Source organism: Schistocerca nitens, chromosome 6 (assembly GCF_023898315.1).
Source record: "Schistocerca nitens isolate TAMUIC-IGC-003100 chromosome 6, iqSchNite1.1, whole genome shotgun sequence".
Lineage (NCBI taxonomy): Eukaryota > Metazoa > Arthropoda > Insecta > Orthoptera > Acrididae > Schistocerca > Schistocerca nitens.
In genome coordinates, this window is record NC_064619.1 from 367,410,248 (window position 1) to 367,435,887 (window position 25,640).

At 39.0% G+C, this 25,640-nt stretch overlaps 1 protein-coding gene across 1 annotated transcript in view; it reads right to left on the reverse strand.

Moving 5' to 3' along the window:
- LOC126263364 (dynein axonemal heavy chain 10) overlaps positions 1-25,640 on the reverse strand; it is a 1,742,213-nt gene that overhangs the window by 1,336,806 nt on the left and 379,767 nt on the right. Inside the window, exon 16 of the mRNA XM_049960456.1 lies at positions 24,056-24,561. Within this exon, the coding sequence (XP_049816413.1) occupies positions 24,056-24,561 (506 nt within the window). The remainder of the gene's footprint in view (positions 1-24,055; positions 24,562-25,640) is intronic.

Sequence of the window (25,640 nt, forward strand, 5' to 3'; positions counted from 1 at the left end):
TCTACATCTGATGATGACTCTCCATCTAAGGCAACATGCTGTGTCCTCCCTAACAAAAAATACTCAATCCAGTCACAAATTTCACTTAATACCCCATATCATGAGAAAGAAAACTGGCGTTCTATGGACTGGAGCATGGACTGTCAGATCCCTTAATCTGGCAGGTAGGTTAGAAAATTTAAAAAGGGAAATGAATAGGTTAAAGTTAGATATAGTGGCAATTAGTGAAGTTCGGTGGCAGGAGGAACAAAACTTTTGGTCAGGTGAATATAGGGTTATAAATACAAAATCAAATAGGGGTAATGCAGGAGTAGGTTTAATAATGAATAAAAAAAATAGTAATGTGGGTAAGCTACTACAAACAGCACAGTGAATGCATTATTGTGGCCAAGATAGACACGAAGCCCATGCCTACTACAGTAGTACAAGTTTATATGCCAACTAGCTCTGCAAATGATGAAGAAATTGATGAAATGTATGATGAGATAAAAGAAATTGTTCAGGTAGTGAAGGGAGACGAAAATTTAATAGTCGTGGGTGACTGGAATTCGAGAGTAGGAAAAGGGAGAGAAGGAAACATAGTAGGTGAATATGGATTGGGCGAAAGAAATCGAAGAGAAAGCCATCTGGTAGAATTTTGCACAGAGCATAACTTAAGCATAGCTAACACTTGGTTCAAGAATCATGAAAGAAGGTTGTATACATGGAAGAATCCTGGAGATACTAGAAGGTTTCAGATAGATTATATAATGGTAAGACAGAGATTTAGGAACAAGGTTTTAAATTGTAAGACATTTCCAGGGGCAGATGTGGACTCTGACCACAATCTATTGGTTATGAACTGTAGATTAAAACTGAAGAAAATGCAAAAAGGTGGGAATTTAGTGAGAAGGGACCTGGATAAACTGAAAGAACCAGAGGTTGTACAGAGTTTCAGCGAGAGCATAAGGGAACAATTGACAGGAATGGAGGAAAGAAATAGAGTAGCAGAAGAATGGGTAGCTTTGAGGGATGAAATAGTGAAGGCAGCAGAGGATCAAGTAGGTAAAAAGACGAGGTCTAGTAGAAATCCTTGGGTAACAGAAGAAATATTGAATTTAATTGATGAAAGTAGAAAATATAAAAATGTAGTAAGTGAAGCAGGGAAAAAGAAATACAAACGTCTCAAAAATGAGATCGGCAGGAAGTGCAAAATGGCTATGCAGGGATGGCTAGAGGACAAATGTAAGGATGCAGAGGTTTATCTCTCTAGGGGCAAGATAGATACTGCCTACAGGAAAATTAAAGAAACCTTTGGAGAAAAGAGAGTCACTTGTATGAATATCAAGAACTCAGATGGAAACACAGTTTTAAGCAAAGAAGGGAAATCAGAAAGGTGGAAGGAGTATATAGAGGGTCTATACAAGGGTGATGTACTTGAGGACACTACTATGGAAATGGAAGAGGATGTAGATGAAGATGAAATGGGAGATACGATACTGCGTGAAGAGTTTTACAGAGTACTGAAAGGTCTTTCAGTACTCAAAACAAGGCCCCGGGAGTAGACAACATTCCATTGGAACTACCGCCGGCCTTGGGAGAGCCAGTCCTGACAAAACTCTACCATCTGGTGAGCAAGATGTATGAGACAGGCAAAAAACCCTCAGACTTCAAGAAGACTATAATAATTCCAATCCCAAAGAAAGCAGTAACAAATTATCAGTTTAATACGTCATGGTTGCAACATTATAACGTGAATTCTTTACAGATGAATGGAAAAACTGGTAGAAGCCGACCTCGGGGAAGATCAGTTTGGATTCCGTAGAAATGTTGGAACACTTGAGGCAATACTGACCTTACGACTTATCTTAGAAGAAAGATTAAGGAAAGGCAAACCTACATTTCTAGCATTTGTAGACTTACAGGAAGCTTTTGACAATATTGACTGGAATACTCTCTTTCAAATTCTAAAGGTGGCAGGGGTAAAATACAGGGAGCAAAAGGCTATTTACAATTTGTACAGAAACCAGATGGCAGTTATAATAGTAGAGGGGCATGAAAGGGAAGCAGTGATTGGGAAGGAAGTGAGACAGGGCTGTAGCCTCTCCCCAATGTTATTCAATCTGTATATTGAGCTAGCAGTAAAGGAAACAAAAGAAAAGTTCAGAGTAGGTATTAAAATCCATGCAGAAGAAATCAAAACTTTGAGGTTTGCCGATAACACTGTAATTCTGTCAGAGACAGCAAAGGACTTGGAAGAGCAGTTGAACGGAATGGACAGTGTCTTGAAAGGAGGATACAAGATGAACATCAACAAAATCAAAACGAGGATAATGGAATGTAGTCGAATGAAGTCGGGTGATGCTGAGGGAATTAGATTACGAAATGAGATACTTAAAGTAGTAAAGGAGTTTTGCTATTTGGGGAGCAAAATAACTGATGATGTTCATAGTAGAGAGGATATAAAATGTAGATTGGCAATGGCAAGGAAAGCGTTTCTGAAGAAGAGGAATTTGTTAACATCGAGTATAGATTCAAATGTCAGGAAGTCATTTCTGAAAGTATTTGTATGGAGTATGGAAGTGAAACATGGGCGATAAATAGTTTGGACAAGAAGAGAATAGAAGCTTTCGAAATGTGGTGCTACAGAAGAATGCTGAAGATTAGATGGATAGATCACATAACTAATGAGAAGGTATTGAATAGAAATGGGGAGAAGAGGAGTTTGTGGCACAACTTGACAAGAAGAAGGGATCGGTTGGTAGGGCATATTCTGAGGCATCAAGGGATTGCAAATTTAGCATTGGAGGGCTGCATGGAGGGTAAAAACTGTAGAGGGAGACCAAGAGATGAATACAATAAGCAGATTCAGAAGGATGTAAGTTGCAGTAAGTACTGGGAGATGAAGGGAAGACAACAATAACAACAACCCCATATGACTGTACTTTTGACAATAAGCATAGGTGTGATGCTGAGTCTAATGCTTTTTGGAAATATGAAAACTGCATGTACCTTGTTGCCTTGATCCAAAGCTTTCACTATGTCATGTGAGAAAATTGCAAGCTGGATTTCTCATAATCAATATTTTTGAAATCCATGCTGGCTGGCGTTGAGGAGGTCATTCTGTTCAATACACCTCATAATGTTTGAGCTCAGAATATGTTCTAAGATGCTACAACAAAATGATATTAAGGATATTGGATGATAGCTTTGTGGTCACTTCTACTACCCTACAAGTGTGACCTGTGCCTTTTTTCAAGAACTGAGCAAGGTTCTCTGTACAAGGGATCTATGATAGATTACAGTTAAAAGAAGGCCAACTCAGCTGAAGACTCAGTATAGAATCTGACAGGGATTCAGCTGGGTCTGTAGCTTTGTTCAGTTTTAACAATTTCAGCCATTTCTCAACACCGCTGACTCTAAAATCTACTTCATTCGTCTTCTCAGTGGTACGAGGATTAAATTGGGGCAATTCTCCTGGGTTTTCCTTTGTAAGGAAACATTTGAAAATGACAGCTTTTGCTTTGCTACTCTCAGTTTTGGTTCCTGTCTCATTTGCTAGGGACTGGACACTAACTTTGGTGTCACTAACAGCCTTTACATACATCCAGAATTTCTTTGGATTTTGTGAAATGTCATTTGACAATATTCTGTTATGGTAGTCATTTGGCATCTTTCCATTTATAGCCAACCCTATGCTTTGTTTTATACCTACCATGAGAAGTTTATTTACAGTGTCTGTATACCATGGAGGTTCCCTCCCATTGTGAACTCTTCTCTAGGTACATATCTATCCAGCGCATGGTCAATTATTCCTTTAAACTTGAGTCAGAGTTCTACATGCTCCTGACTTGTGCTGAAAATTTCAAGTTCCTCACTGAAATATGAAACTATCTATTAGTTTACTGCACATATATGTCTGTCAGCTTATTTTAGTTGTCCTTTGTACTTTGGTAGTCATTGCTGCATTATGGTCACTGATACCGGTTTCGATGTGGATGTCCTCAAAGGTGTCAGGTCCGTTTGTTTCCATTAGATCCAATATATTTCCATCATGAGTGGGGTTCCTCACTATCTGTTCAAGGTAGTTTTCACAGTTTCACAGGATATGTTATCACACCCACCAGTAACAAAACTATATTTTTTTCAATTAATTGTTGAATTATTAAAGTCTCTACCAATGTTTACGGTATGACTGGGGAATTTACATACAAGTGAACTGAGGTTTTCCCTAAAGTTTTTAGTTACATCAGGAGACAACTGATGGGCAATGGAGTGATCCGATTATCATTTTATGCCCACCGCTGATACTGAGTCTTGCTCAAACAATCTCAAACACACCTTCTTCACAGGCAACTTATGTATCACGTCAGTTGAGTGAACGGCATGATTTCCCGTCAGATAGGCCACATTTTGTACTAATTGATGAAAAGTCATTGAGTAAGACAGAAGCAATAACTGGCATTCCCCAAGGAAGTGTTATAGGCCCACTGCTGTTTCTGATCTACATGAAAGACATAGGAGACAATCTGAGAAGACCTCTTAAACTGTTTGCAGATGATGCTGTCATTTACTGTCTTGTAAAGTCGTCAGATGATCAAAACCAATTGCAAAAGGATTTAGGCAAGATATCTGTATGGTGCAAAAAGAGGCAGTTGACACTAAATAATGAAAAGTGTGAAGTCATCCACATGAGTACTAAATCCACAAAATTTTGGTTACATGATACATCACCAAAATCTAAAGACTGTAAATTCAATTAAATACTTAGGAATCAGAATTATGAATAATTTAAATTGAAACAACCACATAAATAATGCTGTGAGGAAAGGCAGAACACTCAGAAAGTGCTCAGGTCTACAAAAGTGACTGCTTCCACCACACTTTTCCACCCTCTCCTGGGGTACTGATGTGTGTTGTTGGATCCATGTCAGATGGGACTGACAGAGAACACCAAAAAAGTGTATTACCATTAAATCAGGGAGAGAGTGCCACAGATATGATACATGAATTGGGGTGGCAATCATAAAAAGAAAGACATTTTTCATTGTGGCATGATCTTCTCATGAAATTTCAATCACCAACTTTCTCATATGATTGTGAGAATATTTTGTTGGTGCCCATCTACATTGGGAGACGTAATAACTACAACAAAATAAGAGAAATCAGAGGTCACACAGAAAGATTTAAGTGCTCATTTTTTCCTGTGCACTATTCGAAATGGAATGATAGAGAAATGGCATGAAGGTTTTTCAATGAACCCTCTACCAGTCACTTAATTGTGAATTTCAGAGTAATCATATAGATGTAGATGCAGATGCAGATGTATATGAAGTATAGAACACCAGAGAGCAAATACCAGCATGGAATGCTCCAGTGGATGAGACAGCAGTATCCATCAACATGAATCCTGAGCCCAAATTGTGCAACAGTGCAAAGTGCACTTCCTACATTCTTGTTGAAATACAGTGTCAGTTTATGCATCACTTCAGCAGCTCTTCTAATAACATCATGAAAACACCCTTAAAAACAATTGTACAGAATATTTATAAATTAACTATAGCTGTCAACACAATTAGACATTATCCTACATGAGATTAGAAGCTGAACAGTGTTGATGTATTTGCTTACTCATGTGATTTTTATACTATAATTTGTTACCAATTTAAACACCAACGAAATTTGTAGGTTTTGGTTTAGCTAACAACCATTCTTAACTGTTTCTTAGCCTGTATTTTCTCTTGTGTATTTTCCTTTAGATACAACTGTTATTAAGGGTCAGGTAATGTTGGAAGTTTGTGCGACCAGTAAACATAGCAGTTTTTGACAAATTGTAACTTCTTTGCTAGGTCATAAATGAATGTAGCTCAAATAGTGAAATGTGAGAAGTCCCATTTTAACTGTTTCCTCATTCTGAGCTTGTCTTATATTTGTGAGCATTTATTATTTACATAATATGACAAATGTGTAACTATGTCTACAATAAAAACAATACTACTTCGATTTCACTTGTTAAGTTTTGCGATCAACAGAACCAATGTTCTACTATTGATTATCTCACACTTAATGAAAATACAGGACTGGCCATTAAGCTGCAACATCAGGAAGGATACCAAATAACAAAATAGTGAGAAGAATACATGATTAAATTTGTAGGTCATGTCTTATATAAATGAAAGATAACATCATAGCTTCATTGAACATAGGACACAGCCACCATCCTTAACACATCAAAAGTAGACAATGGCTTTGTCTGAATTACCAGCTATCATGATATCTGTACACAGAACTCCATATCATCATGCCAGGTGCTGTGCCCATATAATTATGATAAATGCAATCTGAAAAGACTGTACTCCTTGGAGGCTCCAAACACAACTACATCCATTGTAAGGCTGTATACAGAAACTAGACTTGTTTGAAAACTGTCACACTGGTGTCTGTGGCTGCACTACTGTCTCTGTTGGCAAAACTGAGGGAAGTTGCAACAATAGTCACTGTCTTAACAGTTGATGGTGGACCAGCATTGTTAGCCCTTGTGAATAGTTCTCTTGATGGAAGCAAGCTTTATTTTCTGACTGAAGGTACACGATGTGGCTGTATTATCCTGAACAGCTGAGTAAATAGTATGTCTGTTCTCTTGGGCAGATGGGACCATTATAAGACCCAGCACAACATTGAGTATTACCCTACAGATCCCATCAATTCCATGTCTACATGATAGGCATTGATTTCTGAATTACAAAACCACTGCATAATCTTTTTTATATGCAGAATGTAGAGGGCATTACTTCTACATACTTTGTGCATTTGTGCTGAAATATCTCCAACCATGGAACAGTATTTACCAGTGTACTATCTTTGACCTCCCACTCTGTATCTCCCCCTTTATCTTGCCTCCCCTTGTTCTCACATAAAGTTTGCCTCTCTTATTCTGTGGTCTAAATGACCTATTCATCCTTCTCAGTCAAATAAATTTATTCCTCTTTCCTTTTTAATAAAGGAAGTAACAGATCCAAAAGCTAGGAACTGAATGCTCCTCCTTTCAGAGTGACTATCTGCAATACTAGAATTTTTCTTCATTCAAAATTTACATTTGTTGGCCAGAATTTTGAGTTAACACTGTTCAATTGCAATGACAGATGAAACTGTCTAGGTGCAGTAGCAAGACAAGATTTCAGTACTTTTGTGCAAAGTCACAGCTTTGGTTTTCTTTCCATTTCCTTTTTTGTTTTCCTTTAGCACTCTCAATTTATCATTGTCACGTTGTTCTCCTTCATCTCTGCTACAAAACTGGTACAGTATTTACCAATGTACTATCTCTGACGTCCCTCTCTGGTATCTCCCTCTTTATCTTTGCCTCCCCTTGTTCTCACATCAAGTTGGTCTCTCTTATTCTGTGGTCTAAGTGACCCATTCATCCTTCTCAATCAAATAAATTTATTCCTCTTTCCTTTTCAATACAGGAAGTAACCGTTCCAAAAGCTAGGAATAGAATGTTCCACCTTTCAATGTGACTATCTGCAATAATAGAATTTTGCTTCCTGAAGGTAAATTTTGGCCAGCCATATTGTCTCCTTGTAATTATACAAATCTGTAGTTAGAGGATATTTTCCAAGGTCAACATCTTGGTTGATAATTAGATTAGATTAGATTCAGTTTTTATTCCTTAGACCCTAAAATGACATGATTCTCATGGGTGTGGAACATATCAGAAAAAGTAACATAAAAAACATAGAAAATTTGAAAATAATACTTACTTCCATGATCATTTGTCAGGATATTGTCTAGGTTCAAATGTTCAAATGTGTGTGAAATCTTATGGGAATTAACTGATAAGGTCATCAGTCCCTAAGCTTAACACTACTTAACCTAAATTATCCTAATGACAAACATACACACACCCATGCCCGAGGGAGGACTCGAACCTCCGCCGGTCCCAACCGCACAGTCCATGACTGGATTGTCAAGGTATGTGAATAGATTACAAAAAGGTGGAACTGCTAATATTTACAGAATTAATACACTGTCAGAATGAAACATAGTTAAGCATATTTAATGAATGTAGCATTAATGAAGTGTTGTCAAAACTGAAATCCAACAGACATTTTTACTTAAGCTGATCTAACAGTCCCTGTTAAGATATTCATCTATAGAGTAGAAGGAGCGGTCTACGAAGACATCTTTCAAACTCAATTTAAACTGTGCTTTATCTGAAACCAAGTTTTTAATGATTATGGCAATTTATTGATAATGTGTTTTCCTGAATACTGGACCCCTTTTTGGACCAAGGTAAGTGTTTCTGGGTCTTTAGGTAGACTGTTCTTATTTGTCGTATTGATACTTAATAGTATTTTTTCGAAAGAGAGACACATTATTTGAAACAAATTTCATTAAGGAATAAACATACTTAGAAGCAGTGGTTAGAGTACCCAGTTCCTTTTACAGGTTTCTACATGACATTCTTGAATTTGTACATCAGATGAGTCTTATTATACGCTCTTGCACACTATAAACATTTACTCAGTTAGTATAACAGAATGAAAGAAGGAAAGTATGCAAGTTTCTTTTTTTAATATATATTTGTATATCCCACACCTGACTGCATTCACATTGTAAATACAGACCTGTTCAGGTGCTTCAGCTATTCTGCGGTATGCCCTTCCCAACTGAATTTATTAAATATTTGTAACACCCAAAATTTAACACTGTTAACCAGTTCTATCTGCATGTCTTCATACGTATGCTGTAAGGAAATCTCTTACAGGTTCTGAACTGCATATAGTGGGTCTTTTCAAAGTTCAATGATAGCGAATTAGCTTTAAACCATTTATTAATGTCAGTGAAAATCTAATTAGCAGCTATTACTAAATTCATAATTGACTTCCTATTTATTGCAATGTTTGTATCATTTGCAAGTAAAACAAACTTATCACCTGGCATTGTAACAGATGTGAGGTCATTAATGTACACAAATTTCCTGTTGGTTAGGTAGGACTCATACCACTTTGCAGCACTGCCAGGGACACCACGATATTCCGATTCACACGAGAATGCTGTGATTCACACAGTCAAAGGCTTCTGACAGGTCACAAAAAATGCCAGTAGCCTCGAATTTGTTATCTAATGAATTATGTACATTCTCTCTGTATGTGTAAATAGCCTTCACTATATCAGAACTCTTAAGGAACCCAAACTGTGACATGGATAATATATTATTTGCAGTAGATGCTTAAGATCATGATTCAACACAACCTTCTAAATATTTTTGAAAAAGACAGCGAAGCAAAATGGCTTTACTTCTCAGCATAATGTTCCATTGAATGGCATAACTGTCTTAATCAGGTGCTTCAGTGTTGACCTCAAGACATTCCTTGCTCCACTGCTGGTACCCAAACAACGAACATTCGCAAGCCTGTTACTTACAACAACTCATAAAGATAAATATTACGCATAAAACAGAAACACCCAGACAGCTTGGCACATGGAAATATATATTGTATTGTTCTGGACTTTGCTGCTGTGTTGACCTCAAGACATTCCTTGCTCCACTGCTGGTACCCAAACAATGAACATTCGCAAGCCTGTTACTTACAACAACTCATAAAGATAAATATTACGCATAAAACAGAAACACCCAGACAGCTTGGCACATGGAAATATATATTGTATTGTTCTGGACTTTGCTGCTTCTCTTTCATTAGTTTTTGTATGGAGTACAGTATAATATAGAACAACTAGTTAAAAATGATATGGTGGGTACATTCTTTTTGATGATAATTACGGATACATTTTTTATAAATAAATAAGATCAGGCAGCATAAAATTATATTAAAGTTCATATGTAAGCCTGTTTTCTTAAAGTGCTTTATATACACAATATCCCAAAAAGAGCCATAATTTCTACATCAACTGAAAATTAAATTTTACATAATATATCTCTGCAATCAATAGTCATTACCCAGTTTAAGATGAAAAATTCTTAATATTACTGCAGAGCTGTAGACAGTTTGCAGTACACTCTCATGTACCTACCAGTGTGTGTTCAGAAGTAATGCCTCCAAATATTTTTTCTGTTCTTGACACCAGTGGAGGTATTACATGTCATGCATATTACTTAGTCAACCTTTTCACTTTGCTGATGCAAGCTGCAACCTTCTATAGCTATAATGTTCCAAATTGTAGTGTGTAACATGGTGGCATGTAAGGAAACAGTCAGTGCACGAGAAACTGTTCAAAAAACTGAAAGTTTGAATTCAAAGAGTTTGTCCGTGTGTGGAGAACCCTCTCTTTCATCACGACAATATCAGATGACATACAAGTCCTGTGACATCTGCAACAATTCACCACCTTGGGTTCACTGTCACTCATCACCCCCCCCCCCCCCCCCCCCCCCAAATAGTCCTAACTTGGCCCAAGCTGATTTTCATATTTTTTCAAAACTTAAAGAATGCCTTCAAGGACTTCACTATGATAGGGATGAGATGTGCAAGTAAAGGCAATGTTGTGGCTCCATCAACAAAGTCAAACATTTTATAGTAACATTATCAACAAACTGGTCTCTCTTTGTGAGGAATGTGTTTCTCTAGGGTGACTATGTTGAGAAATAAATATGTAGACATCAAGAACAAATATGTAGGATGTTAATCTGCCTGTACAAAGGTATACTGCAATTGGATAAATAAAAAATTTACTCAGCAAACAGCAACAGGAGAAAACACACATAAAAGAAGGTTACATTCACACGAGCTATCAGAGCCAGTGGCTCCTTCTTCCAGTGGAAGGGTTGAAAGGGAAGGAAGAGAGGTGAAGGAAAAGGACTGGAGAGGTTTAGGAAAAGGGGTAGATTTTGGAAAAGTCACCCAGAATCATGGGTCAGGAGAGACTTACTGGATGGAGTGACAAGGAAAGACTGACTGTTGGGGATTGCACCAGACGAGATTTGAAAACCTGAGAGCTTAAAGGTGGAAGACAGGTTAATGTGCAAGACAGAGATTACTGCTAAAACATCATGCATGAGTTAATAAGAGTGAAAAGCTAAGTGCATTGTATGTAACAAAGGTGGGAGGGGGATGGCAAAAAATAAACAGGTCAGAAAATGAAAGATGACGAAAACTAAAATGGAGTGAAGAAAGGAGTAACTACTGTGAAGACATGCTGAGATGGAAGAAATTAACATATATTAAGGCCAGGTGGGTGGCGAGAACCAAAGACATTTTGTGGTCCTAGTTCCCACTTGTGGAGTTCTGAGAAAGTGGTGTCTGGGGGAAGAATCCAAATGGGGCATGTGGTAAAACAGCACTGAGGTCACGACTGTCATAGTTGTAGAGAATGCTCTGCAACAAGACATTGCAAATGCCAGTATATGCCCTCTGCCTATGCCCATTCATTCTCATTGACAATTTGGTGGTAGTCATGGTGATGTAGAAGGCCAAACAGTGTTTGCATAACAGCCGGTATATGACAGGTTGTTTTGCAGATGGTTCTCCCTTTGATAGTATATGTTTTCTCAGGTACAGAACTGTTGTAGATGGTGGTAAGAGGGTGCATAGGGCAAGTCTTGCAGTGGGGATGGTCACAGGGGTAAGAACCATAGGGTAGAGAGATGGGTGCAATAAGGAACATAGGGTCTGACAAAGATACTGCACAGTTTTGGAGGGCAATGAAAAGCTATTCTAGGTGTGGTGGGCAAAATCTCAAACAGAATGGATCTCATTTCAGAGCATGGTTTTTGGTAGTCATAGCCTTGTTAAAGTAGCTGATTAAATACATTTAAGACAAGGATAATACTTAGTGACAAGTGGTGTGCTCCAAAGCTGTTTTGTGGAAGGATCAGCAATACCAGGATTGGATGTGATGGCCCAGGAAATCTACTATTGAACTAGGCTGGTGGGGTAACTTTTTTGGGTTAACGCTGAGGTGAGAATGGTGGTGTATTGTTGTAAAGAGTCTGCATCCGAACAAATACTTTATGTTTGCCTTGAATGCCACGGCTGTATGGGAGGAAACGTTTGACTAGGAAAGGGTGCAACTGTCAAAATGTAAGTAATGTTTTTGGTTAGTAAGATTAATGTGGACAGAAGTGTGTAACTGGCCTTCGGTGAGGATGAGGTCAACATCAAGGAAAGTGACACGAGATTCAGAATAGGATACTGTGAAATTTAACTGGGAGAAGGTATTTAGAGATTACAGGAATCATCAATGTAACTACACTAAACGAGGGGCTGAAGGCTTATGGGTCACAGGAAAGCCCCCACCAAGTGACCGATGAAAAGACTGGCATCCTAGTTCCAATGGCCACACCTCTGATCTGTTTGTATTTCTGCCTATCATAGGTGAAGTTGTTTTCAGTAAGTATAAAGTTAATTAAGGTGTGCAAGAAGGAAGTTATAGTTTGCAGTCAGTTGCGTGCTGGCTGAGGAAATGTTCAGCAGCAGATAGATCTCATATATGGGGGATGTTGAGATATAGGGAGGTGACATCAATGATAACAAGCAAGGTGTGTGGTGGGAGTGGGACGGGCATAGATTTCAGATGAGCTACGAAATGGTTGGTGTCCTTAATATTGGAGGCAGGCCTTTGTACTACGGGTTGCAAGTGCTGATCAACTAAGGCAGATATACATTCAAGCAAGTGCTTTGAAGCCAGCAACTATAGGAGGTGGTTGGTTGGTTTGTGGGATTGAAGGGACCAGACTGCTTGGGCCATCGGTCCCTTTTTCGACCTATAGGACAGCCAGGATGATTGGTTTGTGGATCTTAGGAAGAAGATAAAAGGTTGGGGTGCACAACTTGGGTGGAGTGAGGAGTTCTATGGATTGAAGTGTTAGTCCTTGTGAGGGGCCTGAGGTGTTAAGGATGGACTGCAAGAGGAACTGCAGATCAACCTGGTTTAGACATCTTTGCCATATGGATTCATGGTGAGGCCGACCTATAAAAATTCCTGAAATCTCCAAATACTTTCTCCCAATTAAATTTCACATGGTCATATTCTGAATCCCATGCCACTTTCCTTGATGTTGATCTCATCCTCACCGAAGGATAGCTACACTCTACCGTCCATGTTAAACCTACTAACAAACAACAGTACTTACATTTTGACAGTTGCCATCATTTTCTTGTCAAATGTTCCCTCCCATGTGGCCTTGGCACTTGAGGCAAACATATTTGTTCAGATTCAGAATCTTTACAGCAAATCACCACTACTCTCATCTCAGCCTTCGGTGGACATAATTACCTGACCAGGCTAGTTCAAAAATAGATTTCCTAGACCATTACATTCAATCCTGGTACTTCTGATCCCTCCAAAAAACAACTTTGGAGTACATCAATTGTCACTCAGTATTATCTTGGTATGGCTGTATTAACCAGCTACTTCGACAAGGCCACGATTTCCTAGAATCATGCACTGAAATAAGATACATTCTGTCTGAGATTTTGCCCACCACACCTAGAATAGTTCTTCATTGCTCTCTCAATCTCTGTAGTATCCTTGTCAGACCCTATGCACCTTCTGCACCCATCTCCATACCCTATGGTTCCTACCCCTGTGACTATCCCTGCTGCAAGACTTCCCCTATGCACCCTCTTACCACCACCTATACCAGTCCTGTAACTGGCAGAACATATAATATCAAAGGGAGAGTCACCTGTGAAACATCACATGTCTAATACCAGCTGTTATGTAAACACTGTTCAGCCTTTTACATTGGGAAGACTACCACCAAGTTATCAGATAGGATGAATGGGCACTGGCAGAGCAAGTATACTGGCAAACACAATATCCTGTTGTAGAGCACACTCTACATGATGGTCATGACCTCGGTGCTGTTTTACCACATTCCCCACCTGCATTCTTCCCCCAGACACCACATTCTCAGAACTCCGCAAGTGGGAACTAGTGCTACAAAACATCTTTGGCTCTCGCCATCCAGCTGGCCTTAATTTATGTTAATTTCTTCTGCCTCAGCATTCTTTCACAGCAGCTACTCCTTTCTTCATTCCGTTTTAGTTTTCTTCATCTTTCATTCTCTGACCTGTCTATTTTTCACCAACCCCCTCCCACCTTTGTTACGTACAATGCCCTTAGCTTTTCACTCTTAATAACTCATACACAATGTTTTAGCAGTAGTCTCTGTCTTACATACTACCCTGTCCTCCACCTTTAAGCAAGCAGGTTTTCAAATCTCATCCAGTGTAGTCCCCAACAATCAGTCTTCCCTTCTTGTCACCCCTGACCAACAGTTCTGGGTGACATTTCCGAAATCTGCCCCTTTTCTGAAACCTCTCCAGTCCTTTCTCTCACCCCTCTTTCTTCTCCTTCAGTCCTTCTGGCAGATGTGGGAGCCACTGGCTCTGAAAGGTTTCTTAAATATAACCTTCTTTTATGCATGTGTTCTCCATTTAATTACATTATATTGTCTAAAATTCATAATTTTTGTGGTTATATACACTGGTATTTGTAATAAACATTGTTTCAGTACTAAATATTGAACTTCACTGACAACCCTGGCTCCAGATTTGGACTTGATTGTGGTTTAGATGTGACATTGTTTGGTCAAGACAGCATGTACATCAAAACATCTACATCATAATGGGTTCAGTTAGGCAATATAAGAGCTGTCATCAACAAAAACAGGAACCTGAATACAAGAAGTACACCATTACTAACATTTGTACTTTCAGGAGACAGATAGATTCCAAAAGAGCAGAAAGTCAGCTGCACATCAGGCACCCATCAATGATTTCCAGATATGCTGCTCAAATGTTTGGTAAATATGTACTTTACTTGAATGACACAGACCAGCAGTCGTTCAAGAGCAGTGAAGAGGAGCTCAATAGCTGGAACAAATTCCAAGCCAAACTGAAGGAAACATTTGGTGGTAATCAACAGCAAGTCCACTTAGTGCCAGAACAATTTAAGAAAAGGACCTAACATCAAGGGGGAATGGCGCAGTCATACATAAAGAATGTTGTGGTCCTATACAACACCATGAATCCCAACATAACAGAAGCCAAAAAATTTACACTTGATGAATGGACTTGCTGAAGACATGTACTGAGCTCTTCCAGTAAAGGATGTCATGAGAGAAGAATTTATGAAGTGATGTCAGCAAATTGAGGAAATACCACAGAAAGAGTTGGACAAAAGAGGTATGAATGTGGTCCCTAGGCAGTTGTGGAAGACCATCAGGAGCTCGCCTCTCTCTTATGCCATACTGCCTGTGTGTTTCAAGTGTGGATGCTCTGAACGTGCTGTACACTGCTGCCAAGAAAGAAGACAAGTTTTTTATTACTACACCATCGCAACACATCTGTTCATGTAGTGAACTACAGACCATTATATTTACCTAAGGGGTGAAGCTCATCACCGCATCCATCATGATGTTGCTCCTCTACACTCTGTAGCCAATACCCTTCTCTGTAGAGAGATACCATGAGTTTGTTACCCGCTGACTTCAGGAAAACTAAGTGAAGTGACCATCTATGGAGGTGAGGCCATCACAGAAGCAAAATCCTCTATGGATGAGAGTCACCAACATGCGCAAAACCTCTTTGACATCATCATTGATTGCCAACTTTTCTGAGTACTAATTGACTTGAGATTTCCTTATGTGTAATGTTGGAGGCTATTGTCACCTGTTAAGAAAGACTATGTTTTGATATATAAAAGCAAATGTGCTGAAGGTCACAAATGGGAAATATTTCAGCCAATAGGAACTGTAATGAAAAAATAACTATCAGTGAGGAAACACAGCCCTTCAAATTTGCCATTTTAGCAGAATGTAGTCGTAATGTTGTTCTCAGATGGGACTTTTTGCAGGAACTACAGTCATAGACTGTGGAAGAACAGCACACCAGATTGATGAAGATATTCCAACAAGCACACATATCAAAGACTGCTCTTGACAGCTGTTTGCCAAGGAAGAAATTGTTATCCCACCATCAGCAACAAGACAAATTCCAGTCATCAATTGAGTTGCTCTGTCAAGCTCTAAAGCTTTTCTCGATCACATAAAACTACTCAAGGTTCACAACAGAAATCCACATCCAAGCAATGATCATAAGAATTGTACATGATCAACGAGAACTTTGGATGACTAACTTTCATGACAGCCATAACTCATCCTTAGAGGGATGTGTGTAAGGAGAGCCAAACCAATCCAAAAAGAGCAGCTTAGTGTCATTGATGAAGAATCACATCCTGCTACCAGACAATGCAAGGGGGAAGCTACTACCAAATAGTCAATAGGATCTAGCCTGACCAAGGAACAATATCAGCTAATTATAGCCATTCTGCATCAATTTTCAGGTGCTTTCCAATAGAGTGAAGACAAACCACATAGCTCATGCTAAAACACCGTATCAATACTGGGGATCCTCCACCTGTTTTGCAGCACTTTATATGGTGTAACCAGCTGAACAATGGATAATCCAGAAGGAAGTAGAGAAGATGCTGCAAAACGACATCACTGAACCTGCAGAGAGTCCTCAGTCCTCTCCTTTTGCCATTATGAAGGAGGAGGATGGCCTACAGCGTTTCTGCATCCTACTGATGATGGAATGAAATCACAAAGAAAGATGTTTCCCCATCGCATAGAACTGAAAACATCCTAGTATGCTAGAAAAGAGCAAAGTATTTCTGAATTATGGATATTCAAATAGACTACTGTCAAATCTACATTGATGAGGCCGACTGAAAAATGACTACCTTCATAACTCCTGGCGGCCTTTATGTATTTAAAGTTATACTGTTCTGACTGTGCCATCTTTGAACATATGATGGACAAGTTGATTTGACACCTTAAATGGATGACATGCCTTTTCTATCTGGTTAACATTGTTAGTTTTTCAAAGATTTTGAGGAAAATGTCTAAGTCATCTAACAGCCATGTTGAACTGCTTTCAAATCACAGGTCTCTGCCTCAGTCCAAGAAAGTGCCTCTTTGTTGCCCAAGAAGTTGATGATCATCCAGATTAAATGAGCAGTCACAGATACACTGACTCCTCTGCACATTTGTGATGTGAGAAGTTATCTTGTAGTGTGCTCATACTAAAAGCAAATCATAAAGGGTTTCTTTAAAAGGCAAGTCCCATACAAGAACTATTGCAGGGAGATGCCAAATTTTCCTGGAATGAGGTGCAAGAAAGATTTTTCCTTGTCCTTAATAAGGTGCTAGCATCTTCTCCTGTTCTAGCAAAGTATGACAAGAATGTTGAGACAGATTTTCACACCAAATAGCTTCCGCACCCTCTGTCCTACAACCTCCTCCCTCTTCTTGAACTTTCACTCTCTTTGGGTGCTGCGCTCTGCCTACGCACCCGTCTCTTTTTCCCCTTGCCTGCTCCTCTCTTTTTTTGCTGCCCGCTCCGCCCCCTCTTCCAACCATCCCTACCACCCCACCCCACCTCCCTGACCCACAGCCTGCTGACACTCCACCAGACAGCACACTTCTCTCACACACCTGTACCCCACTATACCTTCCCCTTCCCTGCCCCTCTAGACTGCTGTCTTCCAGTCTATGTTACAGTTATATTCTTGTGCAATATGCTGGAGATGGCGGCCGTGTGTGTGTGTGTGTGTGTGTGTGTGTGATGTGTGATGTGCTTGCTTGCACAAATGAATGTGTGTGTTTTTCCTTTTCTGAAGAAGGCTTTGGCCAAAAGTTAATGTATAAGAGACTTTTCATTGTGCATGTCTGCAACTCATCATGTCCTCTTTTCCTTATATTGTTGATATTCTAATCTAGATTTTCCATTGTTTGTCCGTTTCAGTTCTGTTCTGCTTAGAATGGCATACAGTGTTTCTAATGTAATTGTGTTCTCCTTTATCTAAACAAATAAAAGTAATGTTTTGAAAATTTGTTACAGCTTATTACCACTCTGACAACAGTTCATTGTTGTAATTCACTCATCATGGTCCATAGATCCTGTCAACAACCTTCAGGAATTCAGTTAACTGTAAAATTCGCAAAACATAGACATATTATAAATGAAAGTCTCACACGGGGTTTTCCATTATGTATGTGAAAGCTAATCTCACGAAATCCTGTTGGGATCTTTATACAGTTTTCACTAATAGGTAGACTATTTCATGAGGAAAGCTTGTGTATATCACTGCAAAAAGTTGTCAGGGCATAGGTACTTAATGTTACCCATGCCAATCTGTTGTGGGTAGCTAACACAAGATAAAAATGTTCATTTGAAATTCTTGTTAAGTTCAAGCAATTTTGTTTTCTTCCCCTACAGTTGAATTTGAATTACTGTAATCAGATGTAAAACAGTGGAAAGTACAGATCGGCCCTTAGTTCCCAGAGACAGTAGCCATGTGTGTGTGTATGTGTGGGTGGGTGGGAGGGTGGGTGTTTTTTTCTGCTTCTGAAGAAGGACTTTGGCTGAAAACTGAAATATTTCTAACACTGAAAAATCTCCCATATTAAAAGTATGAGTTTTTTCTTTATTCAATTTGCAATATGGGATCATGAACTGCGATGAAGAAGAATAAATCCTTCAGAATTTTGTAAGAGCCTCACACATTACTCTCGTGACACCTGTTGTAAAAATTTCTTTGTGGTCCCAAAGACTATGACCATCATTTTGTGGTTTTCACAGTGTCTGCTTGAATCCACTGTTTGGACTGTTTCTTAGTTTCAGAGTTCATGTCTTGCACACATGTCTTTTTCTGAGTCACGATTTGACGTGTTGCATTGATACTCACACTTGTCATTGACCTGAGCCAGTTGAAGTGTTACTCTGCAAACTGTTAGTCCTGTCGCTGTCCTGAACCAGTTGAAGTGTTACTCTGCAATCTGTTTTCTGAATTAGATGTTAGTGATAAATGCACGGTCATTGCTTTGCAATGAGATAGAGACAAAGATTGTAAGAGCAGTGCAGGGATGATGACAAAATAAATGAAAAATCCATTGCAATTTATTCTGAGATATGCTTTAACTGCTCTGAAATGAGAATTGCTAACTTCCAATCAGTATTTACATTTATTGTTCAAATGGCTCTAAGCACTATGGGACTTAACATCTGAGTTCATCAGTCCCCTAGACTTAGAACTACTTAAACCTAACTAACCTAAGGACATCACACACATCCATGCCCGAGGCACGATTCGAACCTGTGACCGTACATTTATTGTCTTTGTTGTAATTCTGACAATCTTAAGAATATCATATCCAACCGAATAAACCTTCCAATAACAGTAAAATCATAAAATATCAGTTCTTGAACAATTCTCAGTGTGTCCCGGGACAATGTATGCATGTTTTTCCTTGGACTAATAGCTGCAGTAACCGGCAAGGAACTCAACAGGGCTCTGTCAGCAGAGGCATCAAATATTCTCCCAGTACATGGCAGTAGCATGAAAACAGAACATAATCTTCCTTGTAATAAAAAAAAGGGTGAAATTCCTAAAGTAAAATAGATTAAACAATGATAAAATCATTGCTACATATGTTGGGTCGACAGCCACATAAAAATGAGTGGTGCAGATGAGTTCACGACACTACAGCAAGGTAGCACTCAAGGAACCAGCTCTTCAGTTTTGTGAAAACTGGATAGAAATTTTGGTATCCATAGTGCATAAAATTTTTGGTAACCTAACATCTCTGTGCCAATGTTATAGAGGGTTTTCTTTGAAATCTGACACACATCTTCAGAAAGTTCAGAAACTGTGAATCAATGTCTCACATGTTCAGTTTCTTTAACACATGGCTAACACATGACATAATCAATAATGAATTATGGTGACACTGACTCTTTGTAATTGCAGGAAGTGAATGACTGAATCTATCTCGCAACTGGTGGGAGATGCAATAATACCACCTATTTCAATCACTTCCTGTTTACAAAACAGAGATCTGAATGATGCAACAAGATCTTCAAAGTCTACTTTTCCAACTGCACAAGCACCATAAAGCTAAAAATATTCCTTATGAAAAGGATAGATTGCTACTCATCATATAGGGGAGATGTTGAATCACAGACAGGCACAACAAAAAGACTGCTGTACAATTGAGCTTTCAGCGAAAAGGCATTCTTCTAAAGGTGGAAAACAGACATGCATTCATGCAAGCATGACACACATATACACTGTCTCTGACCACTAAGGCTGGACTGGGAGCAACTACACTTGATGGGAGAAACAATTTCTGGGTTGTGGTGATAAGGAGAAGACTGGGGTGGGAAGGGGGAGGGATAGCAGAGTAGAGGTGGAGGAGGGTGTAGCATTCCTTGTGGGAGTGTGCATGGATGTTTCGGGGAAGGGTAGGGCTGCTAAGTGCAGTCAGGAGGTTTGAGGCCAAACATTGGAGGGGGGGGGGGGGGGGGAGATAGGAGTACAGGAGGGAAAAAAGACATTACTGGAGTAGCGGATGTGTTGGTGGAAAAGAAGGCATTGCAGTGCTGAAGCAGAAGCAGGGAAGGGGATAAGTTTGTGAAGGACAGGGACAGACCAAGGTTGAGATAGGGAGGTTATGGGAATGTAGTATATATTTCAGGGAGAGTTCCCACCAGCACAATTCATAAAAGACAGTGTTGGTGTGAGGGACCCAGGCTACGATGATGATGATGTTTGGTTTGTGGGGTGCTCAACTGTGTGGTCATCAGCACCCTTACAAAGCCCAAATTTTTAAACAATCCAATCTACCTACTGTCACAAGTGATGATGATGATGATGAAGTGATGAGGCCAACACAGACAGACAGACCCCGGGCAGAGAAAATCCCCAAACCGGCCAGGAATTGAACCAGGGACCTCGTGATCCAGAGGCAGCAACGCTAGCCACTAGACCATGAGCTGCGGACATGCTGTAGGCTATGAAGCAGTCACTGAGTTGAAGCACACTGTGTTTGGCAGCATGTTTAGCAACTGGGTAATCCAGCTGACTCTTGGCCACAGTATGTCAGTGGCCATTCATGCAGACAAGCAGCTAAGTAGTTGTGATCTCACATAGAAAGCAGTTGTATGAATAGCCACCGACAAAATGTGGGCAAGATAAAGATGGGGACCCTCCCCCCCCCTCCCTCCACTCCCATCCCACATGGAAAAATTTGTGCACCCCAATTATCTACATCTACTTTTATTCCACATGAATGTATGCAAACCTTTTCTAAACATTTGTGACTCATGTAACTGAACAGAACATGGGTTCAAGCTCAGTATTCACCAAGTCAGGCGTCAGAAGTAACCAAAAAACCACATCCAGACTAGATGGCATACTGGCCATTGTCATTATTCCACCAGATGGTTTCGATCTGGAGCCAACATGCTGCCCCAAATCTTAGAAGTGGCATGCTAATGTGCATGGCTATCCAAGCAGGTTAGGAGGCCTCATATTACCATCTACTATTTTCTTTATTTTTTTCAATTAGAAGGAAGAAAATTACAACATTAGTTTTTATTTTATCAGGCAGGACTTTTCCCTTTTTCTTGCCAGGAATTGTTAATATAACCACAAACTCTTTAAGCTTCCTATCTGTATTGACCATTCTGCTTGAAACTTTAAATTCAAAAGTCACCCATGGTACCAATCAACTTTTTCACAACTGAAAATTTCAGCATTTGAAGAACCTTTCAGCATTTGAAGAACCTCTTTTCCTTCAACTCACACAGTATGTCATCATGATCAACACATACATGCATTCCTGATGATTAGAATTTTGTTGCACAAACGTATCTGGTTTAAACCCACACAAAACTGAAGTCTCTCTAAAAATTTTGTCTACATTTCCATCTACATAGATACTCTGGAAGGTACAATATGGTGCACGGCAGAGGGTACCTTGTATGACTTTGCATTTGAGAAATCTTACACCTTATGTAGCCTTGTAAATCTCATTTCATGAAATTCTTTGTTTTTACGGGAGAGTGACCAAGATTTAACAAACCTGAGTTGACCATTTTTGCAATTTCCATTTGTTCATCAGTTTCTGATGCCTTAGAGGAAGGTGAAGAAGCAGTAAATTTCTTGAGAATCTCACTCTGGCATATTGGGTACAATTACTGGAACCTTTCTTAATTCAGATTCTCTTGATTTGTCCAAAGCGTGTACCCAAACTTTTACGACATGATTTGTTTTTGCAAAAGAATTGGAGCAGAGCTTTTGTACAAACTTAAACTGAGTGAGAGGATAGGCTTCATGGTAGAAACAGGTCACTTAATCTATCTTAAGGTCAAAACCAGAGAGCAGTTTCAGCAGACTTTGTTGCTCATGTTGGAATTACTCTTTTATAATTACTGAAAAAGGCCTGATGGCATTCATAGTTATTCAAACAACCAAATGTGCAAAGTAATATATAAAAACCAACATTTGGATCTTCCTGTCCCAAACAAAATAAAATAAAATAATCCTGTACTACAACATCATGAAAAAGTTCTAGTGAACAAAACATTTCCATTTTATGTTGCAGGCTTGACAACCAAGTTGACAACAAATTGCTCAGTGAGTCCATGGACTCGAAAGTGATTAATTTTGTAGTTTTAGTTCAAAAGAAGAACAAGCCACCATTCACCTGTTGAGGGCTTTTCAAATGCACTTCTTTTAGTGGTAGACACATCTACACACAGTCAATTCCAGATGCACACTGATTAATGAATATGCATTTTATATGTTAGTGGAGGTCAAAAACAATTATCACCATAACAACATGGCTGCCACAAACAATTAAAATACAGCACTTATTGGTCAGTATGCACCTAGAAACGACTATGCTACCTGTGTCCAATAGTTGAAGAAGTGTGTTCATACTACCACCTGCAGGCAAGCAGTAAACTGTTTTCCTTTCGAGTAATGATCAAGAAATTAGTCGCTTTTCAATCCAGCTGATGGATGATAACTGTTGATGGCCGTCACTGACAACTTCAATGCAGGGCTCAATAACTTGCGTGTCTCAGAAAGCAAGTATATTTGGATGTGCCTAGTATTTGAAGGAAGAAGTTCATTTATAAAGTCATCTGTATGTGATGCAGCCTGTTCTCCTTTTTTAATTATTTCCATTCTGGATTTTCATTGTCTTAATAATATCTTTCGTATTACTAGATATAGATAAAAAGTAAAAATACTAAAAAATATACAGAATTACACCTAAAATAACAAAACTCTATCAAATATTAACTATAGTATATCTGTGAATTTTTGACAGTAGTATTTTCAAGATCATTTTTAAACATTATCCAGAGAGTCTGGAAAGGAAACAAAAGGTTTTACAGTAGAAAAACATCTTCTCTTTCTAACGAAACAAAAATAAATAAAATAGATGCTATCATTTTGCAAGATGATATGAAAGTTTACACAGGTTTGAAGAAACACTCTTAATCATATGATTGCATATTAATAACTTCTACAATACTCTCAGACAACTGCTCTTGTTTGGTAGAAGTGATAACAAATAACTTCTCCATAGAAATAGTATAAGGAACTCAATACACCTTGTTGCAAAAGTAATTGCAGGTACATATTGTATTGCAAGTATACAAAAAATAATTGCATACCTCATCCAGCAATTTGTAAATTTTCTGTGCTATTTGATAGCAAGGCAGAAAAAAGGCCTGAAATCAAAGGCCTATATAACCAGTTTCTGCAACTACTTATATTTTATAGCAATGAGATGCAAATCTTAAACTATCTAAATATAACAGTTTCCAAACATACAAGAGAATCATCCTTCTAATAATATTACAGAGCAATTGGAGAAGTAGTTCAGATCAAATATGCCAGACAGCTTCCATATATTTTCTATAATGTCAACAGACTGTCATGTTGGAAGCTATCCATCTTGTCTGTAATTCTAAAACATTCAAATCTCATATCACTATCCCCAGACATGATGAAAACCATCCTGTAATAACCAGCCTTTTGTTAAAAGTGGAAAATTACCTCTACATTTGTTTAAAATATTTTGATTTTTTGTCCTGTCTTATTTTTCTGTAAAGGACTTCAGTATTTTGAAAAGAAGAAATAAAATAAAAACTAATAAATGAAAAGCACATATTACACAAATGTGAATCTCCTCACAGCTTCCCTGAAAGACTTAAATAAAAACAGTCTTTTAATTGCCACTAAATCTTACCTCTGGTGCTGTTAAGCTGTCAACTAAACGTCCATATTCATCAGCAACTCTCGTGACATATTCCAGATCAGTCTGCAGCCTTTCCTTCTGTGCAGCCAAGTCGCGAACTTGTGGGGGGAGTGGTAGACCCAACTGACCCATCAGTTCTGCTTCTGCTATGATGTCAGTGATGTACGGATCAAGATTTGGAGCAAATCGTAGACCACGTTTAGCAAGAATACCTACTTCCTCAACCTCAGAAATTGTAGGGGCCTGTTGACCAGGAGATGTTGTGTCACCTCTGCTGCTTGTAGCACCTGACTTATGCTTGGCTACCCATTTTAGTGCCACTCCAGCAGCTGCCATTCCAGGACCTGAGCGGCGAACACTTCCTTTGATTCTACTGCTACCTGGACTGGGGCTAGCAGTGGATGCTGTTTCCACAGAGCTAGCTTCAGTACAGCCAACCATGGCACCAGATTGACCACTTACTTTTTTCTGCGTATATGCAGCAGCTAACATTTCTTCTGAAAGAATAAGATCTTTTTAGAACGGTTGATAACTAACCAATAAAAATATAAATAGCTTGAAAGAATTATGCACTACAAGGAAAGGATCAAAGATCTTTCATACAAATTCCTGGTTACTATTGTTTTGAGTGAGGGGCATACAAAATGTGGCCTTTATGATTGATCTGAGGTAAAGTATAAACAATGTAAGAAAAGATAGATTGCTACTTATCATAAAGAAGACACACCAAGTTACAGACAGGCACAACTGGAAGAGAATCAGGTGTAGTTTTCTGCTACAGAATTCATCAGTAAAGACAGACAGACATACGCACACACGAGCGCGGGCGCCCAAACACACACACACACACACACACACACACACACACACAAATACATGACCGCCAACTCCAGCATCTCGGGTCAGAGTTAGAATACATAAAACAGTCATAATGGGGCAGTAAAATAACAAAATATCAGAGGTGGTCATAAAGTTTTAACTATCACCTGCACAAGAAATTAAACTGTCAGCGTGAAACTTGGTGATATTAGCTATTTTCTACATATTGACATTTCAAAAAGGTGGGAATTTAAGGAGATGGGACCTGGATTAACTGAAAGAACCAGAGGTTGTACAGACTTTCAGGGAAAGCATAAGGGAACAATTGACAGGAATGGGGGAAAGAAGTACAGTAGAAGAAGAATGGGTAGCTCTGAGGGATGAAGTAGTGAAGGCAGCAGACGACCAAGTACCTAGGTAAAAAGACGAGGGCTAGTAGAACTCCTTGGGTAACAGAAGAAATATTGTACTTAATTGATGAAAGGAGAAAATACAAAAATGCAGCAAGTGAATCAGGCAAAAAGGAATACAGACATCTCAAAAATGAGATCGACAGGGAGTGCAAAATGGCTAAGCAGGGATGACTAGAGGACAAATGTAAGGATGTAGAGGCTTATCTCACTAGGTGTAAGATAGATACTGCCTACAGGAAAATTAAAGAGACCTTTGGAGAAAACAGAACCACTTGTATGAATATCAAGAGCTCAGATGGAAACCCAGTTCTAAGCAAAGAAGGGAAATCAGAAAGGTGGAAGGA